Here is a 19,505-nt window from a genome sequence, read left to right as displayed (position 1 = left end):
CACAGAGGCACCTAGTACAAATCAAACAGGAGAATTTAGCATTGAAATAACTGAGTGATTAGCTTGTGACTGGTCATAGAAATGGCAATGTAAAAGTCAAAGCTTACACATCCATAGAGGCACCTAGTACAAATCAAACAGGAGAATTTAGCATTGAAATAGCTGAGTGATTAGCTTGTGACTGGTCATAGAAATGGCAATGTAAAAGTCAAAGCTTACACATCCACAGAGGCACCTAGTACAAATCAAACAGGAGAATTTAGCATTATTTTATTATCAATCTACGTGACTTTACCGAAAGAACCAAACAAGATGAATCCTTGCAGTCACGAAAGCTTTAAATCGAAACATCAACATCAACAATAATGACAACAACAACACCACTAATGCGCACGCTGCACACACACGGAGACCGAGAGGCCTCGCCAGCGGTGTGAGCCGACAGTGGCGCCCATGGAGGCCGCGGGGGGAGAGACATCACCAGGAGATGTCCCCATCAGACTCCTCCTACACCTCCTCCACCTCCTCCACCTCCTCCAGTTACACCTCCTCCACCTCCTCCAGTTACACCTCCTCCAGTTACACCTGCTACACCTCCTCCTCCACCTCCTCCAGTTACACCTCCTCCAGTTACATCTCCTCCTCCACGACCTCCTACACCACCTTCACCTCCTCCAGTTACACCTCCTCCACCTCCTCCTCCACCTCCTCCAGTTAGACCTGCTACACCTCCTCCACCTCCTCCAGTTACACCTCCTCATCCTCCTCCACCTCCTCCTCCACCACCTCCTACACCACCTTCACCTCCTCCTCCACCTCCTCCAGTTACACCTCCTCCACCTCCTCCAGTTACACCTCCTCCAGTTACACCTGCTACACCTCCTCCTCCACCTCCTCCAGTTACACCTCCTCCAGTTACATCTCCTCCTCCACGACCTCCTACACCACCTTCACCTCCTCCAGTTACACCTCCTCCACTTCCTCCTCCACCTCCTCCAGTTAGACCTGCTACACCTCCTCCACCTCCTCCAGTTACACCTCCTCATCCTCCTCCACCTCCTCCTCCACCACCTCCTACACCACCTTCACCTCCTCCTCCACTCCTCCAGTTACACCTCCTCCACCTCCTCCAGTTACACCTCCTCCACCTCCTCCAGTTACACCTCCTCCACCTCCTCCTCCACCTCCTCCAGTTACACCTCATCCAGTTACACCTGCTACACCTCCTCCACCTCCTCCAGTTACACCTCCTCCTCCACCTCCTCCTACACCACCTTCACCTCCTCCTCCTCCACCTCCTCCTCCACCTCCTCCTCCACCACCTCCTACACCTCCTCCTCCACCTCCTCCACCACCTCCTACACCACCTTCACCTCCTCCTCCTCCACCTCCTCCTCCTCCACCTCCACCACCTCCCACACCACCTCCTACACCTCCACCTCCTCCTCCACAACCTCCTACACCACCTTCACCTCCTCCTCCACTTCCTCCAGTTACACCTCCTCCAGTTACACCTCCTCCTCCACCACCTCCTACACCACCTTCACCTCCTCCTCCACCTCCTCCAGTTACACCTCCTCCACCTCCTTCTCCACCTCCTCCAGTTACACCTCCTCCAGTTACACCTGCTACACCTCCTCCTCCTCCACCTCCTCCAGTTACTCCTCCACCTCCTCCTACACCACCTTCACCTCCTCCTCCTCCACCTCCTCCTCCACCTCCTCCTCCACCACCTCCTACACCTCCTCCTCCACCTCCTCCACCACCTCCTACACCACCTTCACCTCCTCCTCCTCCACCTCCTCCTCCTCCACCTCCTCCTCCACCACCTCCCACACCACCTCCTACACCTCCTCCTCCACCTCCTCCTCCACAACCTCCTACACCACCTTCACCTCCTCCTCCACTTCCTCCAGTTACACCTCCTCCAGTTACACCTCCTCCTCCACCACCTCCTACACCACCTTCACCTCCTCCTCCACCTCCTCCAGTTACACCTCCTCCACCTCCTTCTCCACCTCCTCCAGTTACACCTCCTCCAGTTACACCTGCTACACCTCCTCCTCCTCCTCCACCTCCTCCAGTTACACCTCCTCCTCCACCTCCTCCTACACCACCTCCTACACCACCTTCACCTCCTCCTCCTCCACCTCCTCCTCCACCTCCTCCTCCACCACCTCCTACACCTCCTCCTCCACCTCCTCCACCACCTCCTACACCACCTTCACCTCCTCCTCCTCTACCTCCTCCTCCTCCACCACCTTCTACACCACCTCCTACACCTCCTCCTCCAACTCCTCCTCCACCACCTCCTACACCACCTTCACCTCCTCCTCCACCTCCTCCAGTTACACCTCCTCCACCTCCTCCAGTTACACCTCCTCCTCCAGTTACACTTCCTCCACCTCCTCCTCCACCTCGTGCTGCTCCATCATCCCCACGGTGCCATCGTCGCCATCGTCGTCGTCGTCGTGGCGACCCCTGGCCAGCACGCCACTCTCGAAGCCACTGGAGGGAGCAGAGAAAGTAGGCAAGGGTGACACGCCGTAGCTAGCTAGCATGAGGGTGGAGGTGGTGATGAAGGTGGTGATACGTACCTACCTTGGGTCACCTACAGAAACAACAAAAAAACACTGCGGATGGCCACGTGGAATGTTCGAACGCTCACTGCGGAGGAGAGGCTGCCACTCCTCTGTCAGGAGCTGGACCGGCACCGCCTGGATCTCTGTGGCATTCAGGAGGTCCGGTGGACCGGTTCTGGCTCCTGCTACCATGAGGGGTGGACAGTCCTCTACTCGGGGCAGGAGACTGCCAAAGAACAGGGTGTGGCTTTTCTTCTGAACGCAAGAATGAAGGGGGCGTGGGAGCGTGGCGGTGAGGTGTGAGAAGCTGTAAGCCTCAGGCTACTTTGGGCTCGCCTTCCCATCAACCAGAGGCGAGGAGTGGTGGTCGTAGTTACTTATGCCCCCACCGAAGATGAACATCTGGAGGGATGCAGGCAAGGCCAATGAGTCAGATGCCTTCTATGACCTCCTGTCACAGGTGCTAGCTAAAGTGGCCCCTCGGGATAGAGTCATCTTGTTGGGTGACTTCAATGCCCGAGTTGGTCATGATGCTGGCACCTGGTCTGGAGTGATTGGAAGGCATGGACCAGATCAGCTCAATAACAACGGTAGGAGGTTGCTTGATTTTTGTGCAGCCAATGGGCTTGTAATTACCAACACGCTGTTCCGGCATCGGCGCATCCACACAACATCATGGATGCATGCCGGGTCCAAGCAAGAACATCTGCTGGACTACATAGTGACGGACCAGCGGATGCGAGCCCATGTCCTTGACACCAGGACCCACCGTGGAGCTGATCTGCCCACTGACCATCGACTAGTCATCTGTAAGATGCACCTGCCATTTTTCCACTCCGGTAGTGGGTGTACACCCAGGACCCCATTCCAACCTAAGGTGGCATGGTCTCAGCTAGCTGATGAAAGCTGCAAGTGAAAATGTCATCATCGCTTGTGGCTGGGGTTGGCATCGTCCCCCACTCCTCCTGATGTCGAGGGGAAATAGGCGGCGTTTAGGACTGTGGCTCATGCAGCTGCAATGGCTGATTTGGGAAAACGGTCCAGACCTCCCCAGAGACCCAGGCTGACAGAGGAGGTGTTCAGACTGGCTGAGAAAAAGCGACAGGCCCAATCTCATTGGCTACAACATCCCATGTCGTAGATTGAGGAGGCTTACCACAGCCTTCGCTTGGAGGTACGGAGAGCCGTTAGGCGCTGCAATGATGGGAGGTGGTTGTGGGTTGCTGAGGAGATGGAGTCTGCCTCAATGGCCCGCGATCACAAATCGCTCTTTAACTCCATCAAAAAAGTAACCTGCAGCGCCATACCTATTACCATCATTAGGGGAAAGAACGGTGATCCAATCTCCGACCCCCAGGAACAGGTTTGCAGATTTGCTGAGCATTTCTGTGAGGCCCTGGGGGAGGGGATATCTCTCAGCCTGGAAAATGTGGGACAAAGTGGGATAACCCTGCTGAGGCTGTGATGCCTAAAATATTGTAAGAAGTCACCCTCTGTGAGTGGCTGGCTGAGGTGCCATCTGTTGAGGAAGTACTGAAGGCGATCCAGAGCCTGAGACCAGGAAAGGCAGCGGGCAGAGATGATCTCCCAAGCGAAATGCTGAGGGAGGGTGGCCTTTGTGCACAGACTGCCCTACATGACATCTTAACAACAGTCTGGACCACTGGACGGGTTCCGCAGGATTGGAAGGATGCCCTGGTGGTCCCCCTCTTTAAGAAGGGGGACCGCACAGACTGTAACAACTACAGGGGCATCTCAAGGATTATTCAACATCGCTTCGATAGGCATGCTGAGGAGAGGCTTGCGGAGCCCCAATGCTGTTTGAGGAAAGGGCGGTCCTGCAAAGATGCCATATTTTGTCCGCCTGCTACAGCAGAGGTGTAGGGAATTCCAACAAGACCTACATCTCTGCTTTATTGGCCTTGTCAAGGCCTATGATACCATCAGTAGGCCTGGGCTCTGGATTGTTCTTCGTGCTTTCAGAGTCCCTGACCCTCTGCTCACGATTATTAAGGACCTTCATGATGGTGAGCGGGCCCTGGCAAAACTACGTGGCCAGGAGTCGGAGCCATTCCCTGTACACTTTTGGGTATGACAGGGATGTCCTCTGGCTCGGAGGTACACTACACTATAAACTACACTATACACTCCACTATACACTACACTAAAAACTACACTATACACTACACTACTCAACCACTATACACTACACACTATAAACTACACTGTACACTACACTATAAACTACACTATACACTACACTATACTCTACACTTTACACTAGAGACTACACACTACAAAACAGTACACTATACACTACACTATAAACTAAACTATACACTACACTGTAAACTACACTACACACTACACTATACTATAAACTACTATACACTACACTGTACATTGCACTATACACTACTATACCACACAATTTCCACTACACTATGCACTACTATATACTACACTATACTATAGACTACACTATACTATACACTAAACTATACACTACATTATACACTACACTACTATACACTACACTACTATACACAAAACTATAATTGTAAATGTTGTAGTTGTTTTACTCTCCAACACACAACCGGATAGTGTTGAACTAGTATACTACACTATACACTACTATACACTACACTATACTCTACATTATACACTACACTATATACTACACTATACACTGCTATACTCTTCACTATACACTACTATACACTACACTATACACGACACCATACACTACTCTATACACTTCTATACACTACACTATACACGACACCATACACTACTCTATACACTACACTATAAACTACACTATACACTACTATACACTACACCATACACTACTATACACTACACTATACACGCCACCAAACACTACTCTATACACTACACTATAAACTAGTAACTAATTGGCACGTTTTGTTTACGTGACACTAAACCTGACAAATTGGCTGTCAGGCGGTGGCGGGTTTGACCACACAGCGTTTATATATTTACGCCACTTAACACAAAAACAAACTCTACTGTGGACAGAATGGGAATGTTGTGTTCGTGCCGTAGCAGCAGGACCTCCCGCGTAGCAGGCGAGGCAGTCAACAACTCCGTAACCACCGTGATGATGATGATGGGAGACACCGCAAACTCTAAAATATACAGCAGCAGCAGCAGACGTGATCAGGGTCTGGGGATCTAACCCTCGACCTCCCGCGTACCAGGCGAGGCAGTCAACAACTCCGCAGCCACCGTGATGATGATGATGAGAGACACCGCAAACTCTAAAATATACAGCAGCAGCAGACGTGGTCAGGGTCTGGGGATCTAACCCCTGACCTCCCGCGTACCGGGCGAGGCCGTCAATAACTCGCGAGCAGGGAGGCCGCCAGGGACAGCGCCGTCAGCGTCGCCGTCCAGCGCACGGAGCAGCAGGAGGAGGAGGGGCCCACGGCGCTGGCGGGGGCGGAGAGCGTCGCCGCGTCGCCCGCAGTCACCCGCACGAGCGTGGGGAGGTGCAGGAGGTGGGCAGGGTGGTGGTGGCGGTGGTGGTGGTGGGGGGGGTGGTGGTGGTGGGGGCGGTGGTGGTGGTGGGGGCGGTGGTGGTGGTGGTGGGGGGGGTGGTGGTGGTGGTGGGGGCGGTGGTGGGGGTGGTGGTGGTGATGGTGGTGGCGGTAGTGGCTGCGAGAGCAGGAAGACAAGGGAAATTAGTGGCGAATGGCGGTTGTTGTCTGTGTGTCTGTGTGTCTTTTAAAATGTGTGTCTGTGTGTGTCTGTGTCTGTGTGTGTCTCTGTGGAGGAGGCTCGTGAAGGACGCTGCTACTGGGCAGTTGGAGGCAGTCGCCCTCCATCCAACAACAACGGAGGGCGGAGGAGCGACGCTCACAACAACGAGCGGAGCGCCGGGTGGCTAAAGCACAGCAGGTTGGCACAGTAGGGGGCACAGGTGGTGCATCAGCCAGTCATCTCAGTCAGTCGACCCGTGGCACCTGGGTCTGCCCCGTGACCTCCTGCCAGCGGGCGTTCGACACTTCACGTGGCCTCAGGGTGCACATGGCCTGGCACAAGCGTCGTGGTGACGTCACCGCCACTTAGTGGCGAATGGCGGTTGTTGTGTCTGTGTGTGTGTGTATCTGTGTGTGTGCCTGTATCTGTGTGTGTCTGTGTGTGTGCCTCTCTCTATGTGTCTGTGTGTGTTTCTGTCTGTGTGTCTGTCTGTGTCTGTGTGTCTGTGTGTGTGTGTCTGTGTGTGTGTGTCTATGTGTGTGTGTCTGTGTGTGTGTGTCTGTCTGTGTATGTGTGTCTGTGTGTGTGTCTGTGTGTGTGTCTGTGTGTGTGTCTGTGTGTGTCTGTGTGTCTCTGTGAGTGTCTGAGGTAGAGAGAGAGAGAGGTGAGGTGAGCGTCGCTCACCACCGACGGTGAGCAGGGCGTAAGCCATGGGGGTCCCCAGGCTGAAGAGGGAGCAGCTGTAGACCCCCTGGTCCAGCGTGGAGACGTGGGAGATGGTGAGGTCCAGCCTGGTGGAGCTCCAGTGCAGCAGAGAGACACGCGGGTTCGTGTGGGCTGAAACACGGGGAGACAGGGAGACACAGGGAGAGAGACATGGGGATAGAGAGAGACACAGAGAGATAGACAGAGAGAGAGACACAGAGAGAGAGACAAACACAGAGAGACACAGAGACAGAGATAGATGGGGATAGAGAGACGCAGAGAGATAGACAGAGAGAGCCAGAGAGAGAGACATTGGGATAGAGAGAGACACACACAGAGAGAGAGACAGAGACATTGGGATAGAGTAAGAGGCACAGAGAGAGAGAGACAAACATAGAGAGACACAGAGACAGAGAGAGACAGAGAGAGAGAGAGAGACATGGGGATAGAGAGACGCAGAGAGATAGACAGAGAGAGACAGAGAGAGAGAGACATTGGGATAGAGGGAGAGACACAGAGAGAGACAGAGAGAGAGACACACAGCGAGCGAGAGATAAAATATCGCGACGTTTCGATCGCAACACAAGCAATCGTCGTCGTGAGAGAGAAATTAAAACTCCCTCTCCGTCACGACGGCGATGGACGACCGCGTCCTACCCACCGCAGGCGGCGACCCGCTGGGCCACTTCTCCCTCGGCCCCGTCAACATGGGGGGCGAGCGGACGCTGCGCCTGGAGCGGCCGCTCGACCGCGAGGAGAAAGAGTACCACCGCTTGCGGGTGACGGCCACGGACGGCACCTACGCGAGGACGGTCGTCGTGGTCGTCATCGTGCTGGACGTCAATGACAACGACCCCGTGTGTGACAAGGTACCGGTGTCCGTAGACTCGCCGCACAGACCCACACACTACAACAACGACAACCGCCATTAGCCACTAAGTGGTGGTGACGTCACCACTAATACAACACCAACACCACTATACCACTAATACCAACACCACTATACCACTAATACCACCACCACTACTACCACTAATACCAACACCACTACCAGTACAAACACTAATACCACCACCACTACTACCACGACTACCACCACTTCCACCACTACTACCATACTACCGCTGTGCCCCACGGTGTCCCCCCAGCTGTGGTACAACGTCACCGTGCTGGAGGACGTCGCACCAGGAGTCTTCATGCTGAGCGTTTTCGCCCGTGACTCCGACCTCGGCCCTAACGGCACCGTCAAATACTCGCTGCACGACCCCGGAGCGACGCTCTTCCGCTTGCACCCCGTCAGCGGTAACACTCCTCCTGTCACTCGCATAGTCACGCTCCTCTCACACTCCTCTCACTCTCATAGTCGTTAGGGTCGGGATCGAACCCACGAGCTCCTGCGTACCAGGCGTGGTAGTTAACATCTCATAGCCACTGTGGTGATGATGATGAGAGAGACGTAAACTCCAAATTTACAGCAGCAGCCAGGGTGGGGGTCGGGATGGAACCCACGATCTCCTGCGTACCAGGCGAGGTAGTTATCATCACCACAGTGGCTATGAGATGTTGGGAGAGGCGTAACTCCAAATATACAGCAGCAGGCATCGTCGGGGACGGGATTGAACCCACGACCTCCTGCGTACCATGCGAGGTAGTTAACATCTCTCGTCGGCGTGGCCCCGCGTAGGGAAGCTCTTCACACTGGCGCCGCTGGACCGCGAGGCCGCCGCGGTTCACGCGCTCACCGTGGCCGCGACCGACGGGGGCGGCCGCTCCTGCCGGGCGAAGGTCCTCGTGAGGGTGGAGGACGTGGACGATTCGGCCCCGCGCTTCCTCGCGGGGTCGCCCCCCCGTGCCGTCACCCTGCGTTGGCGCCACGCCGGCGTGGGGACGGCGGTGACGAGCGCGCGCGCCGTCGACTCCGACCTGGGTACGGTGACGAAGTTGACGATGACGACGGAGATGATGATGACAATGACGATGATGACGTACACGTACACACGTGAGTGTGTACATTATGGGGAGCGGTGGTGTAGCGGTTAGCGCTACGCCGCGCTACGAACCCGGCGACCGGGGTTCGATTCCCGCTCACGGCCAACACCAGTGACGATTATCTAAACCGGTCCCGGGCCTCCCCTAGGTCGACTCAGCCTCAAATGAGTACCTGGTGCGGTGTGTAAACATCACCAGTAGGGAGGCAAAGGCGGCCGGGCGTGGTGCTGGCCAACCACCCACGCGTGTGCCACAGTGCCGGCCTTTATAGGTGCTACTCGCTGACAGCACTTGCCGCAAAAGTCTGAGGCTACACGTGGGATCTTTGGCTTTGGCGATCTGGACACATTCCCATCGGTGAGCTCCTCCAGCAGGCAAGGCTGCGTTGGCTGGGTCATGTGGCCTGCATGCCCAGCCACCGCATGCCGAAACAGCTTTTGCTTGGCCGGATCGAGGGGGCTAAACGGGCGCGGCACAGGCTAGAGAAGAGATGGAGTGACGTGGTACAGGAGGACGTGGAGCTGAGTGGACTTGCCGATGACCGGTACCAGCGGTCTCGAGATCGGCCTCTGTGGAGGAGGCTCGTGAAGGACGCTACTGGGCAGTTGGAGGCAGTCGCCCTCCAACAACAACGGAGGGCGGAGGAGCGACGCTCACAACAACGAGCGGAGCGCCGGGTGGCTAAAGCACAGCAGGTTGGCACAGTAGGCGGTACAGGTGGTGCTTCAGCCAGTTATCTCAGTCATCTCAGTCAGTCGACCCGTGGCACCTGGGTCTGCCCCATGACCTCCTGCCAGCGGGCGTTCGACACTTCACTTGACTGCCTCAAGGTGCACATTGCCTGGCACAAGCGCCGTGGTGACGCCACCGCCACTTAGTGGCGAATGGCGGTTGTTGTGTGTTTTAGGCCGCCGCCGCGGGGTGACTCACTCTCTGCTGGACTCGGCTGGCTACCGCTTCGCCATCGACGTCCGCTCGGGCCTCATCGTCGTCAAGCGTCCGCTGGAGCGCCGTGCCCTCTACAACCTCACGGTGCTCGCCCGCGCCGGGGGGGGGGGCAAGCAAATCACCGCGGCGATTTCCGTGTCTCTCCGTGACGACGACGTCGCCGCCCCAGCGTTCCGGCGGCCGGCTTACCGCGTCGCCGTGCCGGAGGACGCGGCGCCAGGCACCGTGGTCGTCACCGTGGCGGCCACCTTCGGCGGGGCGGGCGCGCCGAGCTACGGCATCGCCGGCGGCAACGAGCTCGGGGCGTTCGGAATCGACCGGAGGCTCGGTGAGAGACGCGGCACGGGGCACAGACGGCGGCCCTCTTGGGTCTGTTGTATTCGAGCCTTTTCCAAAATTGATATTAACAATAATATTTGCCGTTATATATATCATATTTTTTTTTTAACAAACGGAAAAAATAATTAATAAAACCCGTAAGCCAGGCACACGAAAAACCAGGTGTCGGTCATAAACAGGCCATTAATAAATAAATAAATAATAAAACTCTCGAGGCGAGGATGTTAGCAGCTATCTGCGAAGATCTCCAGATGAACAAGAGTTTGATGTGCCCTAAGGGAGGTCACGCAGAGGGAAGCCCTCCGCAAGCCAGAAATGAGGACGCCCACGGGTTAAACTATTTTTTTAAACAACGGTTCAAAATTAAAATGCAATAACAAGAATAAGCTAAAGTTAGCTGTCCTCGCGCTCACTCCAATCAAGTCCAGGCCACCAGATACATCAGTGAATTATTATCCAATAATTAATTCGCTATCAAATGATTTTCACCTTTAATACTTTTACTGTTAAAACAAAGCTTGGAGACAAAATACCGAGTCACATCAAAGGTTATCGAGAAGGAATGAGGCGAACGGGCAAACTTACGAAAGAGTTTAAACAATATCCCAAGCAACCCCGACCACCTTTGTCTCTCTCACAGCGCAGAGAAGCAGGAATTACACCTTATCACAAGGGGCCATCTGGAAAAGCCAGCCGGGTTTGATGAGGAGACACACCCCACCCCACACACGGCAACCAGACAAACAAGTTTTAAAGAAATTGCAATATAACATTAATAATAACGTGTTAACCTTAAACGATATTCCATTATAGAACCTTACAGAACCAAGGGATATGGATTCCAACAATCTGGAAACGGACCTCTTAAACTCAGGATGAAAATTATTTTTCTTTTTAATAATTCCATCATAACAATTCGAACCTCGGTAAACCGAGAGGTGTCGGGAGGACGTAGTTACAAACACGAGTCATGGCGAACATGGGACCAAATGGTATTTGAGAAATATAAGTCGAAAGTATGAAGAGATAGGTGCTCCCGACCACCTTTGTCTCTCCCGAAGAGCGCGAGAGAGGAATTTCACGCCAGGGCAAACAGATCGTTATCGCAGGAGCCATCTGTACACACACGAACTCACACACACAGACCCCGCCCCCCCCTTTTTTTTCACTGCGCAGAGAGAATTGTCTTTGAATATAACGGTCAGCCGCATTTTCAAAAGTCAGTGAAGTTAAGTCAAGAGTCAAGACAGATCAGCGAGTCAAGACGTCCACAGGACGAGCAGTCGCATGGAGCGGCTGGCTCCGAGCCTCGCTGAGTAGCGAGGATCGCTGAGTCGCGCTGTATCAACAAAAGTGAGTCATACAGCAGTGGAGGAAACCTGCTGTCAGCGAACCAGCACGGGCGCGTTCGCGCACTTCAACAGAGAGAGCACGTGCGACTCAACTCACTCAACTGAAGAAAAAGCTTGGCCAGCCGCCAACAAAGTATCAGCGAATCAGCGCTGAGAGCACTCGAGCATCTCCACATAGAAAGCACGTGCAACGTGGCTCAACCAGCAGCAGAAAAGCACGAGCAGCCGCCAACAACTTCAGCAAACCAGTGACCAAGCGCGTGCGACTTGAGTCATACAGCAGTGGAGGAAACCTGCTGTCAGAGAGCCGCCAACAACCTCAACAAAGAGAGCGCGTGCGACTCGGCTCACTCAGCAGAAGAAAAACTTGACCTGTCGCCCGCGAGCGCAGCGTCAGATACTACAGCAGCGGAAAGAGCGCGCACCGGCGCAGCTCAGCCAGCAGTGGAGGAAACTGCTGTCAGCGAATCAGCACGGGCGCGTTCGCGCATCTTCAAGGAGAGGGAGCGCGCGCCACCAGCGTGCCATCAGCACCAGCACCAGCGCGTGCCAACAGCGCGCCACCAGCGTGCCACCAGCATCAGCACCAGCGCGTGCCAACAGCGTGCCACCAGCGTGCTACAGCGCGCAACTTCGCGTCACCAGGGCTGAGAGGGAAGCGGTCCTGCACTCAACACCCATCGGCGCGACGACGGCGAGCGTCGTGCTGACTCATCCAGCCAGCGGTGGACAGAAACTGGCAGCCGGTCGTATGCAACCCCTCCTCCACACACTCCCTCCTCACTCACCCACCGCTACACAATGAACAAACATTTGTTTTTGACAAGGAAATCAACCTAGGCGTTTGCTCAACGCAAGAAATCAACAACCCTCCCATTAAACATACAAGACTCATGATAACTGCGTCAACTATTAGCTGATAACGAAAAACATCGCCACCCATTGAGTTACGTTGATGAGGCAATCAGAATTATTTCAGTCGAACGCTTTAATTGCATAATCGTTGATGAATCAATGAACGAACATCGCCATGGTACTGTGCTGACGATTTCAAGCATAATAATTTCGCATATCAGAATGTATTAAGGATTGGATACGAATCAAAGACCGAGTGCCGTGTTGTGTAATCATTCAAGAATACGAGTTTGCATATTTTAAGGTTAAGGTTTTGATAGAATAGTTTGCATGTTTTTAATCTCTCTCTCAACAACCGATCGATTGCGTTACGCGTCGGGAATTAACCACAGGTGCCGCTATCGAGGTGAAACAACGCAATCGTGATGGTATCATGTTAACGCTGTGTTGAAATTCCAAAATCCCGAGATTGAGTTTTCATATTATCCAAAAATTAAAGTTAGCTAGAAATAAAATTGATTAAAGCAGAAGGTTTGTGTGTGATTCTTCCTGAAATTCTGCATAATATTGTTCTGCGTATGAGATCTGAATCCTGGGGACCTATCATATGCACACTATCACCACACATAATCCATAACACACATAATTCATAATGTTCAATCGAGAGTAATCGTATCCTTATCGATAATACGGAATTAAAGAGCAGAGTCGAATCGACTCTCTCTCATTCACGCTCACAACGCCTGCGTCACTGCATACGATTAATTGCGTTATTCCAATTAATAACCAAACCTCGTCACCGAGGCTCGACCTGATAATCCATAACGACCTGCATTATCCTAACCACGGCCACTCGCATAAATTAATACGATTATCTCTCGAATCAGCATAATTTATGCGCATAATTACACTAATTAACATAATTTCGGATAAATTATGCAAATTTCAAATTTCATTTAATTTTCATTATTTTCATCAATTTTCATAACACCTATATATACAACAGGTCTCTGTCTCGCACAGAGATCCATAGACTCACGCAGAGGTGCGTTCTGTGTGTGTGCTGTTTGCTGTGTGCCGTGTGCGTGCGTTCTGTGTGTGTGCTGTGTGCATGCTGCGTGCGTGCTGTGTGCGTGCTGTGTGAGTGCGTGCTGTGTGCGTGCTGTGTGAGTGCGTGCTGTGTGTGTGCTGTGTGTGTGCGCTGTGTGTGTGCTGTGTGTGTGTGCTGTGTGCGTGCGTGCTGTGTGCGCTGTGTGCGTGCGTGCTGTGTGTGCCGTGTTGCCCCAGGCGTCATAAGCGTCGTGGCGAGGGCCCTGGACTACAACAAGCGCCGCCACCACTACCTGACGGTGTGGGCCGCCGCCGCCGTCGCCGTCGTCGCCGCCGCCGGCGACGGCGGCGAAGGCGACGACGCTGGAGGAGCGGCGACCTCGCCGAGCGCCATCACCGTGGTGACCGTGGACGTCACCGACGTCAACGATGCGCTGTTCGCCGAGAAGAGCGCCGTCGTCGGGGAGGAGGATGCCCTGCCTGGTGATGCCATCGTCACGGTAACGGCGTCGACCCGTGACAATGCCGGTTACGTCATCGCCAGACCGTCGTCACGGTGACGGCGTTAACCTGTAACATCGCGTTTAGGTCGTCACTAAACCAGCAGCAGCAGCAGCATGATGATGATCATGGTGGGTGGTAGGGTTTGTGTCGTGGTTAAAGCTGTCTCTCTTGCGGTGTTATAGTTAAAGCTGTCTCTCTAGCGGTGTTTGTGTTGTGGTTAAAGCTGTCTCTCTGCTGTGTTTGTGTTGTGTGTTTTTTGCCACCGCCGTCTGTCTCCTTCACCGCTGCAGCGTCCGTAGAGTGGAGCAGCCGGCGACGCCAGCAGCGAGGAGGAGGAGATGCTGCATCCTCGTTTGACCAACGGAGCCCCTCGCTCGCTCGTTGCGGGAGCGTGTCCGCGTGCAGATCACTCAACTCAAGGCTGACGGATGTTGTTTTATTGTTGGTGCCTAATTGTACGTCGCCGCTTGGGTGATGCACCCCGCCAGGCGAGGATCGCACGCCTCCAACGTATCCGCTGTCGGTTAGCATCGGAGGGGACTTGTGGCACGGCTCGGGCAAACGTTAGCCGCCACGGCAGTGCCCTGGTGCCATTGAATTAAAGCCCCTCCTCCTCGTTTTGTTTGTGTTGCAAGACAATTAGCATTTTGCTGTGCGGTGCGGCAACAAAAAAACGATTGACCGCCGAGTAAGGGGCTGTTATCTTTTTTTTGTTCAATGTTTTTTCTTCGGAACACATCGGCTCTGGTAGATGTTACTAAACCCGAAATCTTTAAATTTGCCGCTGATAACGGTGCGTTGGATGCTCGCACTCCTCTCTGTCCGCTGTAAAATTAACTCGATGCGTTCACTCATCAGTTCTTTCCTCGGATTCGCTGCGAGCACCATCGACCCCACCCCCCCCCCCCCCCCCGTTGCACTGGAGCGGAGTGCCATTAAACAGCATCTTTTTTGTTTGCATTTTGACTGCTTGTGTTGTGGTTATTGCACACACGATGCCTTGAATAAAGGTGTCAGTTTTTGTGCCAGTTAAAAGGGTAAAACCTACTTCTATATCTTGTTACTGGCGAAGGAGGTCTCATAATGTAAATGCTCAACCGAGCCCTCAATACTCTGATAGTGTGCTGTTTTTGAGTTGTACACCTTTTGGCGTCTTCTGGTCCAACACCAGTGGATACTAGGCTCTAAGAAAAGACGTCCCGGGTGTGGACCAATCAAATTCAAGGACAGTGCATATTATTATCAGAGTTGTCTCTTTTTTTGCATTTTGACTGCTTGTGTTGTTATTGCAAACACGATGCCTTGAATAAAGGTGTCAGTTTTTGTGCCAGTTAAAAGGGTAAAACCTATTTCTAAGTCACCCCCTGTGAGTGGCTGGCTGAAATGCCATCTGTTGAGGAAGTACTGAAGGCGTTCCGGAGTCTGAGACCAGGAAAGGCAGCGGGTAGAGATGATCTCCCAAGCGAAATGCTGAGGGAGGGTGGCGTTTGTGCACAAACTGCCCTATATGACATCATAACAACAGTCTGGACCACTGGACGGGTTCCGCAGGATTGGAAGGATGCCCTGGTGGTCCCCCTCTTTAAGAAGGGGGGCCGCACAGACTCTAACAACTACAGGGGCATCTCACTCCTCAGTGTGCCGGGAAAGGTCCTGGCAAAGATTATTCAACATCGCCTTGCCAGGCACGCTGAGGAGAGGCTTGCGAAGCCCCAATGCGGTTTCAGGAAAGGGTGGTCCTGCACAGATGCCATATTTTCTGTCCGTCTGCTACAGCAGAGGTGTAGGGAATTCCAGCAAAACCTACATCTCTGCTTTATTGACCTGGTCAAGGCCTATGATACCATCAGTAGGCCTGGGCTCTGGGTTGTTCTTCGTGCTTTTGGAGTCCCTGACCATCTGCTCACGATCATTAAAGACCTTCATGATGGTGAGCGGGCCCGGGTAAAACTACGTGGCCGGGAGTCAGAGCCATTCCCTGTACACCTTGGGGTGCGACAGGGATGTCTTCTGGCTCCCACATTATTTAACATCTATTTTGACCACGTAGTTCGTGAAGCCTTCAATAGCTATATGGGGGGAATCTCCATTTGGTACAGATATAATGGGAGGCTGATCGATGCCCGGGTGTGGTAAAGGGATGGCTCCTTATTGCTCAACCACGTTATGCATGCCGATGATTTGGTAATAGCTGCTCATTCAGAGGAGGAGTTGGAGACGCTACTGCTGAGACTGGAGCGTCCCACTAAGAGATGGGGCCTTACCATCAGCCCCACCAAAACTAAGCACCTGCCTGGGTATTCTGTACCATCGTACACTCCACCCCCACAACTCCCAATCGGTGATGGGGCAGTTGTGGAGAGAGTGGAGAGTTTCCCATACCTGCGCAGTGTGCTTATGACCGGCTCCAGTTTAACAGCAGAGGTCTCACTCCGAATCAGTCGCGCGGCAATATCTTTTCATCGGTTGCGTAACGCTGTGTGGAAGCTACTTGGTCTGTCGCTCCGCACTAAGCTTCAGGTCTTCTCGGCCATGGTCATTCCCTCCCTTCTCTATACTTGCGAAACGTGGACCCCCCTAATGGAACATCTTCGCCAGTTAGAAACATTTAGGCTAGCCTGCCTACGATCCATCCTGGGTTTAACCAGACTGGATTGTGTGAGGAGCTCACAAATCTTAGAAAGATCTGGGCAAGGTCCCATCAGTGAGCTCCTCCGGCAGGCAAGGCTGCGTTGGCTGGGTCATGTAGCCCGCATACCCAGCCACCGCATGCCGAAACAGCTTTTGTTCGGCCGGATCAAGGGGGCTACACCGGCACGGGCTAGATAAGAGGTGGAGTGATGTGGTACAGAAGGACGTGGAGCTGAGTGGACTTGCCAATGACTGGTACCAGCGGTGTTAAGATCGGCCTCTATGGAGCAGGTTCGTGAAGGACGCTACTGGGCAGTTGGAGGCAGTCGCCCTCCATTCAACAACGTAGGGCGGAGGAGCGACACTCACGACAACGAGCGGAGCACCGGGTGGCTATAGCCCAGCAGGTTGGCACAGTAGGGGGCACAGGTGGTGCATCAGCCAGTCATCTCAGTCGACCCGTGGCACCTGGGTCTGCCCCGTGACCTGCCAGCGGGCGTTCGACACTTCACGTTGCCTCAAGGTGCACATGGCCTGGCACAAGCGTCGTGGTGACGTCACGCCACTTAGTGGCGAATGGCGGTTGTGTGTGTATGCGTGATGGTGTGTGTTGGTGTGTGTGTGCGAGTATTCGTGTGAGTGTGTGTTGGTGTGTGAGTGTACGATGGTGTGTGTGTTTGTGTGTGCGAGTGTTTGTGTGTTGGTGTGTGAGTGTGTGATGGTGTGTGAGTGTATGATGGTGTGTGTGTGTGTGCGAGTGTTTGTGTGTTGGTGTGTGTACGATGACGGAGTGCACCTATCCTGGCACAAGCACCGTGGTGACGGCACCGCATTGCGCTATAAACCTGGGCCATTCGAGTTCGATTCCCGACCACGCCTACCATCAATGGAGAGTGATTTCTGAACGATCGTGGGTCTCGCCTAGGTCAACTCAGCCTTGAATAAGTGCCTGCTCGGGTTTATTAAAATATACCGGCGGAGACAAATGCGTCCACGCGTGGTGCTGGCCAGGCCAAACCAACCCCTCGTGTTCCACGCCGGCCTTAATAGGTGCTCGCTAACAGCCCTTGCCCCAACAGTCCGTGCAGGCACGCTGGAGGTGCTTTGCATTCGTCTGCGAGTCTGTGTGTTGGGTGAACACGGCCGAGTGAGTTTCGCGATGCAAGTGAGTGGTCGTGTGCGTGCGTTTCATTTCACGATCCCAGCGACTCCGATCACGGCCACCAACACACGAGTGACCATTATCCGAAGCCAATTTCGGGGTCTACCCCTAGGTCGACTCAGCCTGAAAACGAAGGCCCGGCACGGTGGGTAAACATCGCCACGTTAGGGAGACAAAGGCGGCCGGGCGTGGTGTTAGACACCCATCCCTTCGTGTGGCGTGCCGGCCTTCACAGTTGCTCACTGACTGCACTTGTCCCAAAAGTCTGTTCAGGCTCTACGGGGGATCTTTGCATTTGGGTGAGCTGGGTGGGTGAATGGGTGGGTACATTCGTTGAAGATTAGATGAGTGGACGGGTAGGTGAGTGCGAGTTTGGGTGAGGGGGTGGGTGAGTGGATGGGTTGATGAGTGGTAGATGGGGCGAGTAAGTGGGTGAGTGAATGGGTGAGTGGGTGTGCATTGGCGAGCGGATGGGTAGATGAGGGGTGGGTATATAGATGAGTGAGTGGATACGTGGATTAGTGGGCGAGTGTTCAGTGGTTGAGTGAGTGGATGGGTGAGTTAGTGGGTCAGTGGGTTTAAGCAGGTCTGTCGGTAGGTGGATTAGTGGACGGGCAAGTAGGCAGGTGAGTTGGTGAACGGGTAAGTGGTTGAGTGCGTGGCTGAGTGGGTGAGTGAGCGTATTGGGTGAGTGAGTGAGAATCAGAGAGTACAAGTGGTTGGGTGGGTGGATAGGTCGGAGTGTCGCTGAGTGAGGGCTAGGCAGCTTCGGTGAGTGGATGAATCAATGGGTGCATGGGTGAGTGAATGGGTGAGTGATTGTATGGGTGAGCGATTGTATGGGTGAGTGAGTGATTGTATGGGTGAGTGAGTGATTGTATGGGTGAGTGATTGTATGGGTGAGTGTGATTGTATGGGTGAGTGATTGATTGTATGGGTGAGTGATTGATTGTATGGGTGAGTGATTATATGGGTAATTGTATGGGTGGATGAACCTGTGGATGAGAGGGTGGGTGCGAGGGTAGGTGGATGGGTGGATGGGTGGGAGGGTTGGTGGGCGGATTGGTGGGTGGAAGGGTGGGTGGATGCGTGGGAGGGTGGGTGGGAGGGTTGGTAGGTGGTGAGTGGGTGGGTGGGTGAGTGGGTGGGAGGGTGGGTGAGTGGGTGGGAGGGTGGGTGGGTGGAAGGGTTGGTGGATGGGTGGGTGGGTGCGAGGAAGGGTTGGTGGGTGAGCAGGTGGACACGTGAGTCGGCGAGTGGGTGACCGGTGATACTGCTCAGCGGTGCCCGCTGAGTGCAGGCTGAGTGGATGATGATTGTGTGTGCGGGGCTGATGGTCGTGCGAGTCGGTGGCTGGGTCATTGGCGTTGCAGGAACGAGGCGGGCGTGGGGGTGGCGAAGTGGTTGGATGTTTGTTTTTTCAAACATCTGGCTAGTTTATCAGTTACTCCCGCAATGTACCTTTTTTTGATCGTTTTAATTACTTGGGCAGTTTCAATGCTCGTGTTATTTGATTTGGTTTTGGTATTCAATGCCCTCTTGATTTGTGCATCATTGTAACCCTTCATTTGCAGCGCTTCTCTGACGTGTGGAATTTCACTTCTCAGACTGTCACCTTCTGACACTTTCTTAGCTCGATGAATGAGCGTCTTGATAAGAGCA

The 19,505-nt window shown here is 53.8% G+C and overlaps 1 protein-coding gene across 1 annotated transcript; it reads left to right on the top strand.

Moving 5' to 3' along the window:
* Positions 1–7,636: 7,636 nt before the first annotated feature.
* Positions 7,637–14,986, top strand: LOC142917416 (protocadherin Fat 3-like). The gene is made up of 6 exons (XM_076062078.1): positions 7,637–7,882; positions 8,162–8,315; positions 8,698–8,940; positions 9,910–10,278; positions 13,784–14,046; positions 14,341–14,986. Exons 1-6 carry the CDS (start codon positions 7,652–7,654, stop codon positions 14,347–14,349), a joined length of 1,269 nt encoding a protein of 422 aa, XP_075918193.1. The 5' UTR covers positions 7,637–7,651; the 3' UTR covers positions 14,350–14,986.
* The last annotated feature ends 4,519 nt before the right edge of the window (positions 14,987–19,505 follow it).

The sequence above is a fragment of the Petromyzon marinus genome, unplaced genomic scaffold (assembly GCF_048934315.1).
Source record: "Petromyzon marinus isolate PM22_M1 ecotype Great Lakes invasive population unplaced genomic scaffold, UKy_Petmar_22M1.pri1.0 PM_G_Scaffold_49, whole genome shotgun sequence".
NCBI lineage: Eukaryota > Metazoa > Chordata > Hyperoartia > Petromyzontiformes > Petromyzontidae > Petromyzon > Petromyzon marinus.
The sequence above is the reverse complement of the archived record's forward strand: the minus strand, read 5'-3'. Positions and strand labels throughout refer to the sequence as shown.

What these genes read in the sequence shown, in the direction of transcription:
- LOC142917416 (XM_076062078.1), top strand. Translation starts at nt 7,652, where the DNA reads ATGGACGACCGCGTCCTACCCACCGCAGGCGGCGACCCGCTGGGCCAC. An exon ending in ACGACCCCGTGTGTGACAAG is followed by an intron (nt 7,883 to 8,161) that starts GTACCGGTGTCC and finishes GTGTCCCCCCAG; the next exon opens with CTGTGGTACAACGTCACCGT. An exon ending in CGGAATCGACCGGAGGCTCG is followed by an intron (nt 10,279 to 13,783) that starts GTGAGAGACGCG and finishes GTGTTGCCCCAG; the next exon opens with GCGTCATAAGCGTCGTGGCG.